Raw genomic sequence first — 23,220 nt, forward strand, 5'->3', positions numbered from 1 at the left:
CCAAAAGTGGTGTCCGTAAAGTATAGGAAGGTACGACTCTTACTTTATCATTTTGGAATAATTAATTCAACATCTTCATTTTACGCAGCTACCATATACCAAGGCAATATGTGTAATGAAACAAAGTAAGATATATATACAATCCAGGTGTGGCTAGCATTTGGCTACACAGTAAGGGTAAGTTCAAAGGGGGGAACCGATTCTCATTATCAATTGTTAGATGCAGGTCGAGTAAGAAGTAAAATATGAATTACTTCCTGTACACCATGTGAATGTAGATATATTCAATCAACTTGTTACCAATCGTTAATTTTTATAATGTAATGTGATGTAATAACACCATTTACTTATTTATTTTCGGGAGGCTCTGGTATAAAATCATCTTCTTCAAAATAAAGGACGAAATCAGCATGCACAATAGCGTAGTTATTTGCCATAGTAATGTTAAAAGTCTTTTGAAAATAAAATTTTTGATGATGTAACAAATATTTTTTTTAATTTTAAAATCCAGCATCTTCATTGTTTCAGTTTCTGAAAATTATATTTGATTAGAATGGTTTCTTTTTATCAATACAATGATAATCTATATGTTTATAAAGTCAAATTAGCTACTAGTTCACGTGTTTTTTATTTTGTTGATCAAACGATTTTAAACCATTTTTCCATCTATTTTTAAATGGCGGAAACTTGTTAGTAAACTTCAAAAGAGAGGAAATTGAATTGTGAGTTCCCTAACCGATTTTTTGAACTATTTAGTATCCATATATGATTCACAGCTTCCATCGAATAGACAAAGTATGAAGGCTTATTTTGGTTGCTAATAAAAAAGGGTTGTAAATAGTATGGAAATAGGTCTTCTGGAGCATTTGGCAAATCCGGCGTAAATATTATTTTTTAAAGGACATTACAATTTGAGTTTTCGTCTGATTCTGAAGTAAAGAACAATCCAGGGGCCGCTAACAAGAAATTTTATTAAGAGAGGTCGTAAATATTGAATTAAGGGGAAGATAAGATAATTTAAAGATCACTCAAAGAGTGTAAATCAAAGCTCCCTCAGGTTGTTCGTAGATCGCTCTTATTTCTCCCTTAAGTTGCATCGTAATAGTTTACAAGTTACGAGTTCTTAATAATTTTCTGATGACTCCGTTTTTGGTTCCTTGCAGAGACATTAGAATCACCTTAAATGAGTATTGAAATGACGAGTCTCAAATGACGTAGGCTTATTTTTCTATCCTATCGTTCATTTCGGTCAAATCACTACTAGAATGGTTTACTTTTATAATTTATAGTTTGGATGGAGATTTGTCTTATTGGCACTCATACCACATCTTCTTATATTTTTTCCCTTTAAACAATATTTTTTTTCACATTTTAAAAGCCTTCTTACGAAAAATAAAATTACAAAAATACTTACTCCGAGGAAATTTCAAAACGGAAATTAAGTCCTTAACCAAATGGCACAATCAAATGATGAAACACATCAAACGAATAGACGTCACCTGTCATGTTCCTGATTTGTTACAGGCATTTTCAAAGTGTGAAAATATGGTGGATTGAACCTGGTTTAACGAGCTGAACCTCTCACTTGTATGACAGCCTTGTCAAATTCCATGACAAGGATGGTAGTTTAACGATGCTTGAACACAAAAGACACACGAGGCAAAAATGTAAAAACAAAACCAGGTATACAACAACAAGACCCAACCCACCAAAAACTAAAGATGATTTTAGATGATTCAGAAGGGTAAGCAAATCCTGCGTCACGTGTGGCGCCCATCGTGTTGCTCATTATATTAAAAATCCGGTAAATAATTTGCCAATCAACTCATGATGGCTTCCGTAAAATGTAAGAAGTGATGATTTAAACTGCCCCATTTGGAACTCTTGGTTTAAAATTGAAAAAGGTCACAAATTTCTCCTTGCTTTATATTTAACACTTCTCTCAACAAGCCAAAATTGTAATGATTTACAAAAAAAGAGAAACTACCATCCTCCACATACATGGCCAAGAAAACACTGATATATAATTACCTATTTAGATGAATTAATAATTAGAATAAAAAAGTTCTAAGGTTGACGTATTAACTTTTTTAAGCAACTTGTTCTAATATTAACAAGTGAATGTACAGCTAAGAGTAGTCGGGACCACTCTTACAAAAAATGTCAAGTGAAGCTATTGCGAATTGTTCTTTGTACACCCCTAAGTTGCTAAGTTTGTTTTAAGAACACTTAATAACTGACCAAAATATTAGAATGATTTTGTGTTACCGGAATTAGTAAGAATGCTTTAAGGTAGACGTCAGAATCGTTCTTAAATCATGCTTGCTCTTTTTCAAAACATTAAGGGCTGTCAATCATTCTAAGATAGGTCTGAGGTAGGGTCTTGTTACATGCTTAAATCTTTTAAGACGCCCTTTAGACGTTCGTAAGACATACGAATGCTTCTTGTTACCGATGCTTGGTCCGTTTCTGTGTGCGTTGCGTTTCGGTGTTTTGTCGTTGTTCTCTTATATTTAATGCGGTTCCCTCGATTTTAGCTTGTTACCCCGATTTTGCTTTTTGTCCATGGATTTATGAGTTTTGAACAGCGGTATACTACTGTTGCCTTTATTTACCGGCCCCAGGTCTCTAATATTCTAAGGATAAAAAAAACGACCGCCTTACCAAGTTGACACACCTGGTCTGTCCGCTCTTCAAGTTATCTTTTTATATTATTTTACCTTGATATGAATCTTCTTAACTATTCGATCAGAATACAGGCAACAATAGTATATCGCTGTTCGCTGTTCAAAAATAATAAACTACTATATCTAACACATAATAAATAGAATTGATGTCTTCCCAATTGACGGTTGCGAGAGTACTTGTTTGTTTTCTTAGTGAATTGTCATCCCACAATTCCTTTAGAACATATATTAAAAATAATCCGTGGATTTTAATGAATAATGATGGTTCATCTTAAATTTCTCCAATGCCATTGTTTCGTCTTCGTCAGAGCAGAAAAGGGAACAAAAAGCACAAACTGTTCATTAGACACCTTTTGGACCTTTCACCCAAAAAAGTTGACAATAAGAGTCGGTTGAAAAAAGTGATAACGATAAAAAAGATTATTTCAGCCTCCGAATTGTGCACTTTCAGTTTGAATGAAGCAATATCCAAACAGCGCCTGTATATGAAGTATATATTCCACAGCTTGCATTTTCTATACACCTTATCGCTAATCCTGGCTGACCCGGCCGCTTGAACTTTTGGCGCATAGTACAATAACTTTTCCATTGTGGAATCAGATATTTTGTTTTATGACGTCAAAATTTTACGGGAACCTGATAGATATCCTGTAATGGCGGACACATAGCGATAAGGTGTATTATAGTATCATTGGGTAAAAGTTTTGCTACAAACAATGATATTTAACAAAATAGAAGGCATTCCTGCGACGTTTTACTCTAACAGACTTGATTGTAACAAATTAAATGGCATTACCAAACCAGACAAATAGCCAACTTGAAACTAACAATGACTGGCCAACACGACGATTGGTAATACTGGAGCAGAATATGCTTCCTGTCATAGCACCAGAATTCACCTTTAATTTAAGATTGGATTTGTAATACCCGTCTTTAGTTCCAAAAATATTTTGTCTTCTCTTTGTCTTTCTTATTTTGACATGGCGTTGTTACTTTGAATAACGTGTAAGCTTTTGAAAGTCCCTGTGTATCATCATTATTTTTAAAAAATGCTATAAAAATAATGTATCTCTTCCAGTATACTAAGCTAATAATTTGATATGTCAGAAATGCGATTCGTGTTCATAGGACTCACAAGTGTGGTCTGATTCAAAATAGTTGGAAGACCAAATACCATAAAATGAAACATTTTATTTGTCAATTACGTTCATACAAAAGACTGGATATTTATATAATAAATATGCGTTCTTAGCACTTTATATGCATATTCATATACATACTTAAACATATATAATATGAAATTATTATATATTTATTCATATACATACTTAAACATATATAATATGAAATTATTATATATTTATTCATATAGATGCTTAAACATATATAATATGAAATTTATTATATATTTATTCATATACATACTTAAAAATAAATAATATGAAACTATTATATATTTATTCTTATACATAATTACATATATAATTGGCAACTATAACTTATCAAAACATCACATATATTTTTTCTAGACTAAAATATTAAATGAGATTCATATATTGAACATATTTTAAGTAAAATTGACACTGGTAATCTAGAGATTTAAAGTTTACATGCAAGAAGAGGATTTTGCAATTTACAAGTAAGACTGCTTACTTGTATAAAGAAGGCAATTCATTGCATTATCCAAAAGATTTCAACATAACAAAGTATATTTATTTAATTTTTAAGGAGAATAAGACTAATATTTAAAAAATATTTGAATGATCGTGAAATTTTTATATTTTACTTGCAGCAAGACAACCAGTTTGTTGTCACCGTATATATACACATATATATAAATAATATATTATAATAATAAAAAACTTAATATCATCTAGGTTCTTGCCTTTATTGTTAGAAATGTCGATTACTTTGCATATTTAATTTTATTTTACAATGAAAGGCAATTCATAACAGTAAAACAAATGCCATTTGCTGTAATTTGAGATAAGTACCAATATAAATAAAGAAAATACGAGAATAAAATTGTCATTATTGTAAACTAATACAATGAAGTGTATCTAAGATTGTTTTACACCAATTACCTGCCCGTCTTTTGACTTAATTACAATGAACTGGGTATACAATTGTTATATCACAGAGATGCTAAATAACTAACGAGTTAACTTAGGTTATAATTGTATGTGTCATCATATAGATCATATTTTATGGCATAAGATAAAAAAAAACTTTTTTTATTATCCTTTTTTAAAAGTTTAAACATATATCTACTTACTGTGTATACTCTCACAAAATAGCGTGGAGAAGATTTGAATACCTCATACATATTAAATATAATGACATTTCATTAATAAGAATGCAAAGTAATTTAAAACTTAATGGTCACAATTTTAAATGCATGTATATGTTTGTATTGATCTACGTTTTTGAAACATCTGTGTAGGCTGGTGGAGGAGAATTGTATGAGTTGCCTGTAAATGCAGGCTCAGATTGGGTATTAGAGTTATCATTTCCGGTTTGTTGTGACGGATAACCTCCTGTTGGTTGGACTGTATAGTTTCCTGTTGGTTGAGTTGGATAACTGCCTGGTGGTGGTGCATAATTTCCAGTTGGTTGTGATGGATACGATGCATTAGGGGACTGATATTGATCCATTGATACTAGAATGTATAAAAAAAGCAAATGCAAATCATTTGAATACAAAATTAAACAATCTTTAATTATCAAAATTACAATGCAACTGAGAGAGACCTGATAATTTAAGTGAAAGAGTGTTAGTCTGAAACAGTCATTTTATTCTTAGATGCATGATTATTTTATTAATTGTTAGGGGCTTTGAACTAGCTGTCAGATAACTGCGAGTACTCTCAGATTTGTTTATTGAGTCTTTTTGTGTCGGGATGTATAAGTACCCGGCCATGTCCACTTGTATTGTTGTCCATCTGATGAGTTAAGCCTTTTTCAACTGATTTTTATAGTTCGTTCTTATGTTGTACTGTTATACCACTGTCCCCGGTTAGGGGGGGATCCCGCTAACATGTTTTACCCCGCCACATTATTCTTGTATGTGCCTGTTCCAAGTCAGGAGCATCGTGTGAATTCAGTAGTTGCCGTTTGTTTACTTATTATATATTTGTTTTTCGTTAATTGTTTAACTTAATAAGGCCGTTAGTTTTCTCGTTTCAATTGTTTTACATTGTCTTATTGGGGCCTTTGATAACTGACTATGCGGTATGGGCTTTGCTCATCGTTGAAAGCCGTACGGTGACCTATAATTGTTAATGACTGTGTCCTTTTGGTCATTTGTGGATAGTTGTCTCATTGGCAATCATACCACAACTTCTTTTTTTATATTCTGATCTTAACAGTATCTAAAAAGTATAAACAATGAGTTTTTCAGTCATGTTCAGCTTTTCATATGAATTTCATCTATTACGTCAGTGATGTTGATTAGTCTTATAATTCACTTAAAAAGGAAGATGACGTTATATTATATTGCTCAAGTCTTTTAAGAGCTGTTCAGATCAAAATAACAATTAAGATCCAAATTGGTTTACTATAGGTTTAATATCGATAATTAATTATGACAACACCTACAGCAGGATAAAATGCATTTTTGAACAAGAGCAATATTTGTTTGTCTATGGGTTTCAAACTGTTTTGCAATATATTTAATGCTGTCCTTTTAACAAACTCTTTTAATCAAATTAATAAAACTATTTTCACATCGATCCGATCCAAGAAGACAATCTATATCATATGTTGAACAAACAAAAAGAGGGTTTAACATGCAATAAAAGTGATCTTACTTCCGGTTCCTGGGTTAATAACTTGTCCAGCTGATCTTCGTCCTCTGCATGTGTAAAATAAAATAACTCCGACGATAACAGAAATTAATACAATGCCACCAATTACACATCCTATTATAATGCCTATGGTTCTACTGTCTGAAAAAGATGTAGTTGAAGATTTTACCATTTAGTTCTACATGTGTTAAATACACTGGTAATCTGCTTGTAACTGTCATTAAATAATTTGTGACCAAATATTATTTTAAACTTTCCTGTCAACATTCAAAAGCATGAACATGCTGGTACAGTTTTAATTAATGATAAAAATATATTTTAACTATGTGTTATCAAGGCGGGTGGTAGGGATATTTGGAGGGAGTGCGTGCGTCGGTAGGCTTACCGTTAGGAAAATGATAACAAAATAAGTTTTTATCCGTATATTTGTTCAACTTTCAAAACCTACATGATAAATCAAAAATAAGAATGTCATTATAATGTAAAAATGTTAGCACTTCAAAGTTAAAGAAGCTTAGTAAGCAAGATGACAATACAATAACGCCATACATAGAGCTACAATCGATAGGTTTTTGCCCCCTTTACATGCATGTGTTTTTTCCTGTGCATGAAATAAAATATGATATACAAATATAGTTTTTGTATGAGGTCAATACAAGGATATATTGACATGAAAGAAGTATATTGACTGAGGACAAAGTCCGAGGTCGATTTACTTCTTTGGGTCGATATATCCTGTATTGACCTCATACAAAGACTATATTTGTTATATTATTAATTTCCGACCATATTTGTATCAAAATCGTCATTTGATTTTGTTGAAACTTTTTATATATCATATTGTCTCCTTTATAATAACAAAATATTAGTTGTTATTTCAATTGCTTTTTTTTTGTTTGTTTGTCATCTTATGTACTTGAAGATTGTTTTCGTCAAATAATCGATCACAGATATCATTTGTTTTAAAACGGTTAAGATCGTTTAACAATATCCTGAAATTCATCACATGAAGTCACAAAGTATATCACTTTTAAGATGTTCTAAAAATAACCGTGCAATATGCTTTTTGCTATCCGCCGTTTTCTCTCTACCTTCGAACATATAGTTTAACATGTAACTATCCCTAAACGATTCAAATTTGTTAAAATATACGAATTATTAATATGACAAAATACAAAGTATGAAATATGACCAGAGAATGATATAATTTGATAAAATGAAAACAAATACAATACATCATGCAATTAAATTAAGTTTTTCTGCTGATCATAAAAATATACCTAAGTTATTCAATTCTATAACATTTTTGACAGGTAACAACTGGATAAGTTTGTATGTAGTTTTGATTTCTCCAATTATAATAACAAGGAAATACAATACGGTATATTATTTGGAACGCGTTGATCAAAACATTTATTCTTAGTGACCTTGATGTATGGACATCGGAATCAAAACAGATCATCCTCTTATCATATGTGACCAATTATGCAAGTTTGGTTCCTGTTTGAAACGATTGCATGGTTATAATCTAGAAACCTCTTTGTTATAAAAAGGTCAGTTTATTCTGAGCAACTATGATATTAACCTTAGAAGCAATGATTTCAAAATCAAAATAGTATTGATTATCCTACCATTAAATATGACAAAAATGTACCTTTGTTGAAAATCAAGTTATATTGTGAGTTTATTATGTGACAACCCCTTTTCTGCACGTATTTTAGTCTATTTTCAAAAACTTCGACATTAAACTTGGGAAAAGTTGTTAAATAAACTTGAATCAAGTCATTTCCAATAGACTTTTACATATTGTTCCTCATGTTGTGCTGTTACACCAATGTCACAGTTTAAGTAGAGGGTTCAACGCTTACACAAATGTTTAACATCGTCAAATTCTTTATTCCGGTTTACAGCCAGAGGCATGTAATTCAGTGGTTGTCATTTGTTTGATGTCTGTCGAATATGTAGTTCATTTAGGAAACAACAATTATTGGACATTTGTGCAACAGCACAACTAAAGAAACAAAATGTTAGTCATAAATCATGCCGTTTGTTTTCTCGTTTGAATTGTTTCAAATCTTGTGCAGTTGACCACACGATATTATTGTTATCATTTTTGAAGGTAGTATGGTGACTTACAGTTGATAACACTCACGCCATTTGGAATTAAGTGGTAAGTTGTCTTATTGGAAATCATACGATATCTCCTTTAAATAATTAAAATGATCAAATGGCCAAAAATAAGAAAATAAGATTATTTATAAATTTGATGCGTTTGATGCGCTTTTCTATTTACATTCAAGTTTAAAACCTAAAACGCCAATGATGAGCATGTATACTAAAATATGTGAGGACTCAAAGGAACCATAACGAAACTAGACGGCTAGCAAAATCAATTTAAGATCAACTTTGCCTCAGATGGTTCCAACCTTAGTTAGAAAGAAGAATTAAAGAAAAGAATGTTTTAAGTCATGTCAGAACAGAAGCATTGACAACTGTGTTAATTTATAGAAACTATATCAGGGTTACAATATATCCGATCAGGTCATTAGGATTAAACAACGTCAGTTGAAGACAATGTTTAGAATAACTTTTCAACAAAGGAAAGTTACTTTAGGTAGAGTATGTTCTAATGATAAACTTACAATCGTAAGTCATAACAGCTTCAATTTGCAGTTTGACTTGAACATTCTGAAGATTATTGGGTTTTTTAGAAGTTAAGTAAATATACATGTATTCATCTTGTTCTCCACAATATTTCGTTGTCGGTTTGTCATTGCATGTATATGTCTGAAATATAAATTAAAAAATCAATAATAGAATGAAAACAAACACAACCAACAACCCATCCCCAACCCCTAAAACAAACAACAAAGAAAAACGAGAAAACAACACAACACAATCAATTTCAGTTAATAAATGTGAAAACATCGGAGTACAAATACAACAAATTAACTTCTTTAAACAAAAAAACACATATTCAGTGTACACTACTTCAACACCGAATCAATCTTGTTATAGACAGAGTTAATGTCAGCTATATTTATGTATATTTTGCCTTTATCGTTGTAGCATTCTGTAGAACTGTACAATTTATATGTTTCTTTATAATCGACATTTCCACTTTCATGTTCCTTGTTTTTTTGGGAGGGGTTCGTGAAGGTCAGATCAGACTTTAGTTTTAAATGTTTTAGTTTTGTATACTGTTGTTTGTCGTTTGAATTTTTGCCATGGCATTGTCAGTTTGTTTTCGACAGTCAGTTTGAATATCCCTTTTATATCTTTCTCCTCCCTTTTCTAGATAAGAAATGGAAACGCACCGGACAGAAAGGATGTCGAACGTACATTCAACTGACGAGTACTGCATAAAACGACTACCTAACGGAAGCGTACCGGATAAATCGGATGAACAAGATGCGCGATATATTAAAGGCGGCAATAATTTAACATGTAGATTACAAACACGTGACCTTAAAATGATTGAAAAGTTTCCGTGTAACTTGTTTTAGTTGATAGCTCTGATCACATCTTACCGGATAGTTCGAAAGGACGCACGGAAAGGATTAAAAAAAAAAGGTTCCGTTGACATCTGTAATACGTCCGTTAAACGTCCGGTAGAAGTCTGTTGGTGAATTGGTCTACCGGATTTAGAACGGACAAGTAACGGCTACAAAACGGAAACGAAAGGGACGCCTAACGGTCGTCAAAAGGACACTTCATCTGTGGGACAACCGTTCGAAGTTTTGAATATATTCAAAATTTGCAGACGGACGGAACGGATGTCGACGGATAAAACGAACTATGAACGGACATGAAACGGATATGGATGGACGTCTTATGGACATGAACGGATTGAACACAAGTTATCCGTTCGGTGTCCGTTTGCGCTATACGGATAAGACGTGACTGGGGCTTTATTCTTTTAAATACGTCAAAAGCGCAAGGGTGAAAAAAGAAGAAGAAATAAAATGTCAGAAAAAAAGCTGCTTGATAGTGAAGACTCACTCCAAGATCCAGCATGAAAACATAACATTCATGACACTCAAGAAATCTGATAAATGGCATTTCTGACGCGCAATTTAAAATTGTCATTTATCCGTTTTACATTCGGTACGTATCCGTTTTATCCGTTATCACCCCAGTCATGTCCGTTTCACATCCGTTAATCATCCGTTTTAGCCGTTGAACGTATAGTAGAAGTCCTTTGGTGAATTGGTCTACCCAACCTCTAACGGATTATAAAGGCCAAGTAAAGGATACAAAAACGGAACGGACGAGTACCGTCGAAAACGGCGCATACGGGATGTACAATGTACACTCCCTCCGTTGGACGTCCTTTCAATGTCTGGAACATTGCTTAAAATTCTCCATCAGACAGAACGGACGTCGACGGATGAAACGTACGCTGAACGGACATAAAACGGATATAGACGGACATCTAACAGTTAGAACAGACGTCTAACGAACATGAACGGATTAAAGTAATCCGATGAACGGATTAAAGTAATCCGTTCGGCGTCTGTTCGCGTTATCCGATAAGGTGTGACCGCGGCTTTATGGAGTAATTGCCCTTGAAACTTATATTTTTTCTTTACATTGTTGTCGTGCAAATCAATTTCTTGTTGAAAAATCTTCTCTAATACTACTGGGCATAATACCAAATTTTAACTTAACGTTACTTAGGGTGTTTAGTTTGTAAATTGTATCCAAATGCTTGATCCATTATCAACCATTTTGGCTTATATCTCAAAAACTACAGCAGTTCGAGCAAAAGTGACTGGAAGTAAAATTGATAAATGGGCCATAATCTTACTGTTCTGACAATTTCAGACAAGGTCGACAACCGATTTGTTGGGTTACTGTTATAATTTATTTTTATTAAATGTTACTGTTTTTGTTATTATCTTTAGAATTATAAAAGATAGAAAGTATACATGGCAATAAATGTTCATCTAAGTAGCAGTACATCTTTAGAATTGTTAAGAATCCACATCTGATTGAAACCACTCTATAAATAAAATTTCATCTCAATATTTGTGAAGGCCATCTTTTACTGTAGAAAAGAATAGTCATGTCACTCAGGAGATATTTTTTTTTAGTAATAAATGAAATCGGAGTAGTTTTAATCACATGAATACCTTCAATGGTAAACCACTATAAAGCTCCTTAAAATGCTCCCTGTACGTTAACTCTACCGCACAATCAGGGTCTTTGTACACTAACGGTGTTATGCAGATTTTATATTCATTCCTATAGCCGCTATCTCTCCCAGTAAATGACATGTAATCACACCAGCTGCCTAAACGGTTTTTTCCATAGTATTCAGCAATGAACGATTCCTCATCATTAACCATCTCAAAGTACACAGAACAGTCCTCACCAAATGTATCTGAATGACAAAGATGTACATGATTTGTTTTAACGTTTCTTTTCTATAAATAATGCAAAGCAGAAGTTTATTTAAGTTGCTGATAATTTGAATTTCCCTTCCTAGAAATGCAATCGAGACAAAATGAGTCTCCTCTTAATGAAATAAGTGATGTAATAAATTTCTTGAGACGAGAGGCGCATGCATCTTGTCAGTTTCTATTTTGTTTTCATTATCTAGCGAATATGATATTGACAGCAAATACTTCCGGTTGAATAAACATTAAAAGCAGAAACAGACTGTGCAAAATGTGAACTCTTATTAATGACCAGACCTTAAACACAGAAATCTTACATATTTGCACACTGGTTCCACATACTGCTACAATAACATTGAGTAGATATATAATAGTTGTAATTCGGAGTTTCATCGTATGATCTAAAAGAAACATAATATAATATTCTTGAAACATTTAGCAAGGAGTTTTGATTAAAAGCAATGGACAAGCATATAGGGCTACAACAGTCACCATTGTGTTATAATCTTAATCACAGTAAAACACAAAGACTACATTGTTTAGCTGAGCGAAGCTGCATACGACCACAGAGTTATGACCTTAACCCTCAAAATCAATCCAAACCTTCCTTTTGTGGTTATAAACCTTGTGTTTAAATTTCATGGATTTGTATTAATTTAAACTAAAGTGATTGTCCGGAAACCAACCGTCTTCGGACGACTACGACCTGATACCAGTATACGACCGTTAACATTTTTTTGTAGTCGTATAATAACACAAAAAGACATAAAGACAATCACAAAGCACATTAGGGAAAAAAAACGAACGACAAAAATACAAAAATTCACTATCGCATTTTAACACAATGATGGAAAGTATAAGTACCGAGCCACGTCAAATGGAGATTGCCAAAAATAGACTTTACATACTCAACGTCAGTACATAGAATCTATACTTCAAGGGCATCGTGTATCATTTGTAACACGGAAGTTGATACGAAATATTTATCAACAAGGTCTTGCGATGAACATTCAAGCAAATACAAAAATCCAAACAAACAAATAAAAACGAGACGTTCTTTGACATAACTTTTGTTCATCAACTTTTTTGCTCAGACACTGGTGACATTTTACATAATCTGAGTAGCATCTGCTACATCTTTTTGGAGTATTTTAAATGTTTACTCCATTTTTATTTTATTTATATGGACAGGAGAACTACGGACTGAATTTTGATTGAGCCTGACTATCCTTCGTCAAGAAGTTCGTGTATGGTTGCCACTAGTTGCGCATTAATGTTTTTATCTGGAGGAAAGGTGTCATTATAAATCTGTTATTGTCTCATTCAAATTTGTACTTTTTTTTTTTTTTAATCATTTATCTTTATGTCTATACTGTTATTCAAACGTTAAACTTAAAAGATGGACGAAAGATACCAGAGGGACAGTCAAACTCATAAATAGAAAATAAACTGACAACGCCATGGCTAAAAATGAAAAATACAAACAGACAAACAATAGTACACATAACACAACATAGAAAACTAAAGAATAAGCAACACGAACCCCACCAAAAACTAGAGGAGATCTCATGTGCTCCAGAAGGGTAAGCAGATACTGCTCCACGTGTGGCACCCGTCATGTTGCTTATGTGATAACAAATCCGGTAAATTGTCTTTATTCGGTAGGTCACATTCATGAAAAGGAGGGGATTGCAGTTACGACGTAGGAAAAATATCCGATATCATTTGTGAAACGGTTATTCCATAACGGTCAACCAACTCGTGATGGCGTCTGTAAAATTTATGAAGGGATGATTTCAACTTCACCATTTGGAACTCTTGAGAAGCAACCCTCTATCAAGAACATCATGTTAGAAAATGCAAGCACGGGAATATCGTATCAATTGGGAGATATATACCCCGTATGCAGGTGCTGCTGGAATGTTGCTACTTAGAAATGGAAAGTTCACAATTGCAAAGCTGAACTCATCTCTTTGTCGTAAAGTTTTGTTTTCAACCGACCCTAATTGTCAATTTCTAGATGTAAGTCAAGATATGAGGCCGACTTAACTGTATCTGTAGTATTCTTTATCTCTAGTTCGATGGGATAGATGCGTTCAACATAGTCACCGAACTTTGAATTATTTAGTGAAAGAACATCATCTATATCATGTATATAGCGGAAAGTAGAGTTAAAGGATATTGCTAACTTCTTATCTTTCTTCCTAAGAAGGTCCTGTATGAAGTCAGCCTCATAATAATAAAGAAACAAGTCGACAAGAAGAGGGGCACAATTTGTTTTAATGTATGTTAACCAGTTGTACGTGTTCTTCAAATTAAACGACAGGGCAAGATGCCTTCCAGAGAAATACAAGATTTGCAGCAAATGGGAATATTCGCGTGGCAAACATATGATATCAATGAGAGTTAAAAACCAAAACAATTTAAGGGTTATTATCAACCTTTTTCTTAAGATTAATACATCCATATAAACGTATTTGCCGTGGACTCCTTAAATTTGGTACATTTGCGGTTCACATCGTTAATAAACATATGTACATTTTAGAAGCTGGCGTCGATCGAGTCTTCAGTTGTAAGTAAACATTACCATATTAAAACAAAATACACTAAGAATGTTAATATATAAGAAGCTTTCTTTCACATATCAAACCGTGTCTGTCTATGTATTTGATAATTGAAACATCGGAGTTCAAGAAATATTAATACTTTTCCTCGTTCTTTTAATCGGTGATTGTCTTTGAATTGACAATAATACTTATTACTGTTCTCTATTTTAATATTAATTAATTTTAATTTAAACATACATTTGTATTTATCTATAGTGGATTGGGAAACAAGTTTTGCAACTTATATTAATCCCTTTCCACTTTGCGGGTGCGAGTGCTGCCTTGTAGTGACATTAGCCTGCTCTTTTTCGAAATCTACAAGGGTGTCTTTAACGTGAAAGAGATATGGCTCTCTTTTAACACGGGTCAGCCATTAATAGCCCCCTTCCGACGGACTAGCATCGTTTCGTCGGGACCATACTCGCAAATGGTGGCAAGGGAGAGCCGAAAAGTCTGTCCCTGAAATTTTCATTCCAGACGGGAATCGAACCAGGAACCTTTGTGTTAGTAATCCGACGAATCAACCACTACACCACGGCTACTGTTATTTGCTACATTGCATATTCCAAGTGTACATTCAAGGTTTTTTTTTGTTTTTTTTTAAATAAACCTAGACTATAGACGCATGATTTTATTATTATTTGTTAGTGGCTTTGAACTAGCTGTCAGTTTTAACTGCGCTTATTCTCATATCTGTACCTAGTGTCTTTGTTGTTGGGATGTACAAGTACCCGGTCACGTCCACTTGTATTTTTGTCCATATTTATAGATTATCGTTGATTATCTCAACGAGATTGATTTTCTCGCTTGAGCTGGGACAGCGAAAGTGAGAAAAGCAATCGAGTTGAAATGACCAATGATAATCTGTTTATCGCTATTTTACCTATGACGACGTTGTCAATTTCGATGTCAATTTCGTTAACAACGCCACGTGGCTTCTTAGTTTCTAGCGATAATTTTTCCATATCAAGCGAGAAGCATGATATGAAAATTATCACAAAAAAAGATCAAAGGAAAAATGCACAAAATAGCGATAAGATGAGTTAATCCTTTTTAATCTGATTTTTATAGTTTGTTCTTATGTTGTACTGTTATACCACTGTCCCATGTTTAGGTAGAGGGGGTTGCCATTACATCCCGCTAACATGTTCAACCCCGCCACATTATATATGTATGTATCTGTCCCGAGTCAGGAGCCTGTAATTCAGTGGTTATCGTTTGTTTATGTGTTACATAATTGTTTTTCGTTCATTCTTTTTTTATAAATAAGATCGTTAGTTTTCTTGTTTGAATTGTTTTACATTGTCATTTCGGGCCCTTTTATAGCTTGACTATGCGGCATGGGCTTTGCTCATTGTTGAAGGCCGTACGGTTACCTATAATTGTTAATTTCTGTGTCATTTTTTGTCTCTTGTGGAGAGTTGTCTCATTGGCAATCATACCACATCTTCTTTATTATATGAATTTGGCTGCTTTATGATATAAACGAGTCTAAATTGAAAACTACGTTCAAACCTATATATATATATATATAGCTCAATTTTCAGTGCAGCTAACCAACCCTCCAACCAATATCTACATGTATGTATGTATGTATGTATGGAGAATGTATATGTTTTTATTACTTTGTATACAGTTACTGACTGATTCTGTTTAGTCTTTCTAGATATTTCAACATAACTTAATAGAACCATACTTTTTTGTATATATATAATTAGCTTGAATGAATTTTCAAATAATAAATCCATGAAACTCGTAAGATTCATTGTAGAATTACTGGTTTTTGACACCTCAGACAGAAAAGTCGTCCTTACAATATAACACGTGCTATTTATATTTATCTGTTTATTTTTTATCTATATTTAGCCCTCGATGATCATCGCTAGCCAATCACCAATCCGTGAAGGGTATGTCATGGGTATATTTAGATGATACGATCCCAAATCTCCAATTTCACGTAAAGTGCTTTGTTTCCTGTGTGCTTTTATAATTTTGTATCGTACTATTTCTTTTAATCAAATTTGAAAGTTTGAAGCATGAATTTGGCTGCTTTAAGATCAAATCATATACGTTTAATTATTTCCTTCTTCTTCCTTTCTTTATAGTACAGGTCTCCCTACATGGGAGTATTATCGTACTGTTATTGTCATTGTAGAATCTAAAACAATGATATATAAACTGGAAAATACATACAAAATGGTGTTTTGTTGTGCTGATCCTATAACAACATTGTTTAAAGGATATACTATGCTTTACCTCTACATACCCGTTACAGAATGATAAACTAGTAAACAGGTAAATGATCAATACACACACAACTGATTAAAGTATGGAACACCAAGGGTGGCTATATTATTTGCTTTCTACGTAATGTGAGAGAATGATTTTCTCCTTCTTCATGATTTATTGTCTTGTCTTGTATTCAAGAGTTCGTGTCATTGTCAGTGCGATTTTATAATTGATGCATGACTTTCTTTTTAACCATTTCATTTCGTTTATTGATTCGTTCTAGTGAAACAATGACTTTCTTATCGTTTTGAATTATAATAAATTGTGTTATAGACATTAGATAACACAATATTACCATGAAATGGTAGATATTCTATAAGTTTCCTAATTGTGAATTTGAATGTAAATCATGCGATATTTTATTCAGGAATTATTTTTTTGTTAATTTACAGTTCGAATCAATAAAGCAAAAAACTGAGTTACAACTTTACTGCATTTCTCTATAGTCCAGCTTCTCACACTCTTTTTCATTATGTTAAGTAATTAAAACTAAATATTCAAATAAAATGCCGTTTGTGTATTTACCAAAGTTATATTAAAAGGGCACTAGCTGTCAAACTGATTTGACTCAAATTCTCAGATTCGACTTATAACATAATAAAACGACTCCCAATAAAAAAAAGTCGGAAAAAATGCATAACTCGAAATTATGTATTAGCATTTCGTGTGTATTTTAGTCTATATGCCATCTTATTAACCATCGAAGTGACCTTTCGAAGATTGACGACGGTTATACAACCCTATATAAACATAAATTAAATTTAACATATACACAAACAGATAGATCAGATAAGATAAGAAAACTTTATTTTGATTCTGCCTAAGTACAAATATACTACACAAGCTCTAAGGAGCTTTTGACCGAATATAAAAAACATTTAAATAACAAAAAAAACAGTCTAATTTGACATATAAAGCAACCTGTAATACAAAGTTGAATCTCACATATACATAGCATGCAATAAAATAAGCAACAAATAGAATGAAGTTAAACATGTTAGACCAGAGCAACCAAAAGCAACATAAATAATAACTAATTCGTGCAATTGAATATTTCAATGTCTGTTTGATTTTATATTATAGATTAAAACAAAATGTTAATAATCGTTTTTACTTGTATAAGAATCAGATTATTGTGTATCGAATTAGTCAAATGGTTTACCCTTATTTAACTTTCAATTTTACTAGCTGAACACGCCTAGTTCATTTTTTTTCATAATAACATTGATGGTGTCTAACTAATAAGATAATCATTTACTAAGAAGGTAAACATGATTCACATTCATTCTTAACAATTATACATATATATTTTTTTTGAAAACAGACGGACGAACGTACAAGCTAGCTTAAAGTGATGACGGGCTCAGCTGAAAATCTACGATTGAGTAATGTATTTTCCAACTTATATATAACTATTTTGAACTTGGCTATAATGTTATGAGTGAACATTCAAGAGTTTTTACAGGAAAACTAATTATTGAAAGATTTCAAGTCGTTCGAAATTCATACAAACATGGCACTTAAAATAAAATAATAATGTTGTGTAGCTCTCAATGAAGCACACACGAACACTTTTTTTATTCTATTTTACCAAGTGTCCTAAATCAAATGGAAACTTGGCCCTCCATAACATTTATTGCTTATTTCGAAATATCACGCAAGAGTGTTTTAATTTACATATATAAGGATATCGCCCACAAACTAAATATACTTTATATGTTAAAAAAGTACAGTAATTTAAGGATGTGTAAATGAACACAGTTTTTGACACACAGCAACGATACACAATTTTATCTCTTATTCCTTTGATTTCACTACATTTGTTTGCTTTTTATCAATTTATTTAGGGTCCATAATTCGTTGTTATTATGAGAACAATTGAACTAGGTGTGTTCAGCTAGCAAAATTGAAAGTTTAACCTATACGATAAGGTATGGAACACCAAGGGCTTTGTTTTCTTCGTAATGTGAGTGAATGATATTCCCGTTCTTCATTATTTATGATATTGTCTTTCCTTGTCTTGTATTCAAAATATCGTGTCATTAATAGTGCGAAAAAATTGATTGCACGAATAAGCTATCTATTTGTAGCTAGGCGGGTTATATTTATAATTACCGTCGTCAATCTTCGAAAGGTCACTTCGATGGTTAATAAGATGGCATATAGACTAAAATACACACGAAATGCTAATACATAATTTCGAGTTAGGCATTTTTTCAGTTTTTTTTTTTTAAATTTGGATATAAAATTATGTTTAAAGATGCGATAAAACTTTTTATCTGTTTAAGCGCATGATAGCCTAGCCAGGAGATTTCTAGCTAGGCTTATGGGATAACCTAATCTTACACGTTCTTTTTGTATATTTATCAAGTATATCTTGAAAGAAAACATAATGTTAATGTATTTCCACAGATTTTTTCACATAACTGTGCTTTGGCTCTTTTTGTATTTCGACATATGAAGTTTTCGAAAGCGCTTGTGTATTTAAAAGTAATTATTTTTTTTAACTTTTGGCTTAGGTTATAAAATAATTATCAATTCATGTGGTAGAAATAAACGCACAGTAAATAACTTATAATTTTTACAGTATGATAATAGCATTAAATTTACGTGAACCCTATAGCTTTGGAATGACAGATCAGAAAAATTCTAAATAGATCGATCTCCTTCCGTCTCTTATTTTAGCAACTGTAGAAAGTTTCGAGCATACTCAACTTATGGTACAATATATGCAAATAGTAATTTAATTAAATCTGAGTGCTGAGGTCTCGTATCTCTGCAAAGTGAGCCAAGAATTTATCAAAATCGAAAGAGGCTTCAATCATTCATCCCCACCCCACCCCCATAAAAAAAGAAGAAAAACGCGTAAAGTTTTATGGAAATCAATTCAAGCAGTTTTGAGTAAGTACGCAACAAATTTCACCATGGCTCAGGAGTGCCACTCCGAAGTATAAAAAAAAAAATCGAAAAAGGATTTTTTTATTCCATTCTTATGTTGCAAAAGAATTTATTGACATTGTTAGAGCACTTTTGAAATTTTGGACGAAAGAGGAATGTACACGCGGACTGATGGGTTACGGTACTATGTTTCGTTCCGTCTAAGACGAGCATTTAATACCATACATTTCATTATATACACAAACGAGATCTTTATATGTATCCAATTTTTCTGATCTGTTATTCCAGAGTTATATGACTATGACTATCAGATTTTCAGATCTGTCATTTCAGAGTAATAGAAAGATAACCGTCCGATTTTCTGATCTGCAATTTCAAATTTATAAAAAGATAACCGTCCGATTTTCTAATCTGTCATTCCAGAGTTATAGGAAGATAACCGTCCGCTTTTCTGATCTCTCATTCCAGAGTTATAGGAAGATAACCGTCCGATTTTCTGATCTGCAATTTCAGATTTATAAAAAGATAACCGTCCGATTTTCTAATCTGTCATTCCAGAGTATTAGGAAGATAACCGTCCGCTTTTTTGATTTGTCATTCCAGAGTTATAGGAAGGTAACCGTCCGATTTTCTGATTTGTCATTCCAGAGTTATAGGAAGGTAACCGTCCGATTTTCTGATCTGTCATTCCAGAGTTATAGGAAGATAACCGTCCGATTTTCTGATTTGTCATTCCAGAGTTATAGGAAGGTAACCGTCCGATTTTCTGATTTGTCATTCCAGAGTTATAGGAAGGTAACCGTCCGATTTACTGATTTGTCATTCCAGAGTTATAGGAAGGTAACCGTCCGATTTTCTTATCTGTTATTCCAGAGTTATAGGAAGATAACCGTCCGATTTTCTGATTTGTCATTCCAGAGTTATAGACAGGTAACCGTCCGATTTTCTGATTTGTCATTCCAGAGTTATAGGAAGGTAACCGTCCGATTTTCTGATTTGTCATTCCAGAGTTATAGGAAGATAACCGTCCGTTTTTCTGATTTGTCATTCCAGAGTTATAGGAAGGTAACAGTCCGATTTTCTGATTTGTCATTCCAGAGTTATAGGAAGTTAACCGTCCGATTTTCTGATCTGTCATTCCAGAGTTATAGGAAGATAACCGTCCGATTTTCTGATTTGTCATTCCAGAGTTATAGGAAAGTAACCGTCCGATTTTCTGATCTGTCATTCCAGAGTTATAGGAAAGTAACCGTCCGATTTTCTGATTTGTCATTCCAGAGTTATAGAAAGATAACCGTCCGATTTTCTGATCTGTCATTCCAGAGATATAGGAAGGTAACCGTCTGATTTTCTGATTTGTCATTCAAGAGTTATAGGAAGATAACCGTCCGATTTTCTGATCTGTCATTCCAGAGTTATAGGAAGATAACCGTCCGATTTTCTGATCTGTCATTCCAGAGTTATAGGAAGATAACCGTCGGATTTTCTGATTTGTCATTCCAGAGTTATAGGAAGATAACCGTCCGATTTTCTGATTTGTCATTACAGAGTTATAGGAAGATAACCGTCCGATATTCTGATCTGTCATTCCAGAGTTATAGGAAGGTAACCGTCCGATTTTCTGATTTGTCATTCCAGAGTTATAGGAAGATAACCGTCCGATTTTCTGATTTGTCATTCCAGAGTTATAGGAAGGTAACCGTCCGATTTTCTGATCTGTCATTCTAGAGTTATAGGAAGATAACCGTCCGATTTTCTGATCTGTCATTCCAAAGTTATAGGGCGAAGACCTTCAGACTTTCTGATTTTTCATTCCAGAGTTATATGACCATGGTACGACGTTTCAATTGTCGTAACTACAGTCCTGTCCCCTTCATACCGAATGTGACCAAAGGAATTAGACTTGTTACTGGGTTTGTACTAACACGAGCAACACGACGATTGCCACAATTGGAGCAGGATCTGTCTTCCCTTCCTGAGCACGTGAGATCACCCCCAGTTTTTGATGGGGTTCATGTTGCTTAATCTTTAGTTTTCTATGTTGTGTTTCTTGTACTATGGTTATAGTGTGTCTTTCTTTGTTGTGATGATACACTTTTGTTTCAGATAAGGATGAATGTTGGTACCTATTACAACGTTTTAACTCGCTGCAATTGTTTCCACCTGTCCTAAGTCAGGAACCAGACGTTCAGTGGTTGTCGTTTGTTGATGTGGGTCATACGTGTTTCTCGTTTCTCATTTTTTTTTTATATAGATTAGATCGTTGGTTTTCCATTTGAATGGTTTTACACTAGTCTTTTTTGTCGTTACTACAGTCCCGACCCCTTTGTCCCGAATGTGACCTACGAATTTAGATTTGTTACCGAGTTTTACTTACATGAGGGTGCCACATGTGGAGTATGAATTGCTTACCCTTCCGGAGCACCTAAGATCACTCCAAGTTTTTGGTGGGGTTCGTGTTGCCCAGTCTTTAGTTTTCTATGTTGTGTTTTGTGTAGTTGTTTTTCATTTGTCCTTTTGTAGTCATGGCGTTGTCAATTTATTTTTGACTTATGCGTTTGAATGTCTATTTGGTATCTTGCAACTCTCTTTTATAAAGACACTATGAAATAATGCTACTAAACGTAACATAGACTACGGGTATGGCTTCACACATAATGCAAACGAATATTTAAACAAAATTTAATACTACTGATATAAAATAAAATTAAAACAGAATGATTCAGGAAGAGTCTTTAATGCAAAGTAGTTATCTTAGTAAGAGACAGGAACTAGTTAAACAATATACACCCTTCTTTCTTCAGGAAGGCATAATAGTTCAATGGCAGTTGCTATTTGTCCGGCTAGCCGGACGAATAGCGCCAGGACTATTTGTCCGGCCAATACAATGCGCATGTCACTATAATATTTGTGTGTGAGTGTAATATTATCTTGAGCAGCACCAGGGGGTAGCACATGTTTGTAATCTTTAGTGTTAGGGCCTAATCTTGTTACTGATAATTGACATTGTTGTTTTCTTCATACTACGTATATAGTCCAATGTGGATAACGAATAATAAGAAAAAAATCATACATGTGCCATATTTTTTATACATGTTATATAAGAAGAGAGAAGAAATTACTTGTAAAACAAACTTGGGTAGTGATTGACTCAAGGATTTTGTTTTGCTGAAAAAGGTACAAAATTATTATATCTGTAGCTGTCACATAGAATTATCGCCCCCTTGACATAAAGTTATCCCTTTTTTGAGTGCAAGGTGACAGATTTTTCTATAATGCCCCCACCCCTTCCCCCAAAAGAAGTAAAAATCACTGGTTTTTTGTTTAATTTACGTGAGGGGTTCGGTTTGACACGGTGTGCTTCTTTCCCCAAATTTCTCTTTTCTTTTTTTCCTGATCCCACTTTTGTTGTTCCGTATATTTCGTAACCCCAATTTTTTTACCCCACTTTTTATAATCCTATTTCCAACATCCCCATTTCAAGATTGTAGCCTCAATCCCCCTCTGTATACCACTTTGAGGACCACCTGCA

At 33.3% G+C, this 23,220-nt stretch overlaps 1 protein-coding gene across 6 annotated transcripts in view; it reads right to left on the reverse strand.

Moving 5' to 3' along the window:
- Positions 1-4,145: 4,145 nt before the first annotated feature.
- LOC134694127 (uncharacterized) overlaps positions 4,146-23,220 on the reverse strand; it is a 67,873-nt gene continuing 48,798 nt past the window's right edge. The window contains exons 1-6 of one of the 6 annotated variants that reach the window (XM_063555125.1): positions 16,768-16,837; positions 12,213-12,296; positions 11,629-11,879; positions 9,136-9,280; positions 6,497-6,634; positions 4,152-5,347 (exon numbers count right to left, since the gene is read on the reverse strand). In XM_063555125.1, coding sequence (XP_063411195.1) covers positions 5,106-5,347; positions 6,497-6,634; positions 9,136-9,280; positions 11,629-11,879; positions 12,213-12,288 — 852 coding nt within the window. In that variant the 5' untranslated portion in view covers positions 12,289-12,296; positions 16,768-16,837 and the 3' untranslated portion in view covers positions 4,152-5,105. Of the gene's footprint in view, positions 5,348-6,496; positions 6,635-9,135; positions 9,281-11,628; positions 11,880-12,212; positions 12,297-16,694; positions 16,723-16,757; positions 16,838-23,220 lie in introns of those variants that run through there. The other 5 variants (XM_063555131.1, XM_063555139.1, XM_063555159.1 and 2 more) reach the window with 5 other exon arrangements.

This window comes from Mytilus trossulus, chromosome 1, assembly GCF_036588685.1.
Source record: "Mytilus trossulus isolate FHL-02 chromosome 1, PNRI_Mtr1.1.1.hap1, whole genome shotgun sequence".
Taxonomy (NCBI): Eukaryota; Metazoa; Mollusca; class Bivalvia; order Mytilida; family Mytilidae; genus Mytilus; species Mytilus trossulus.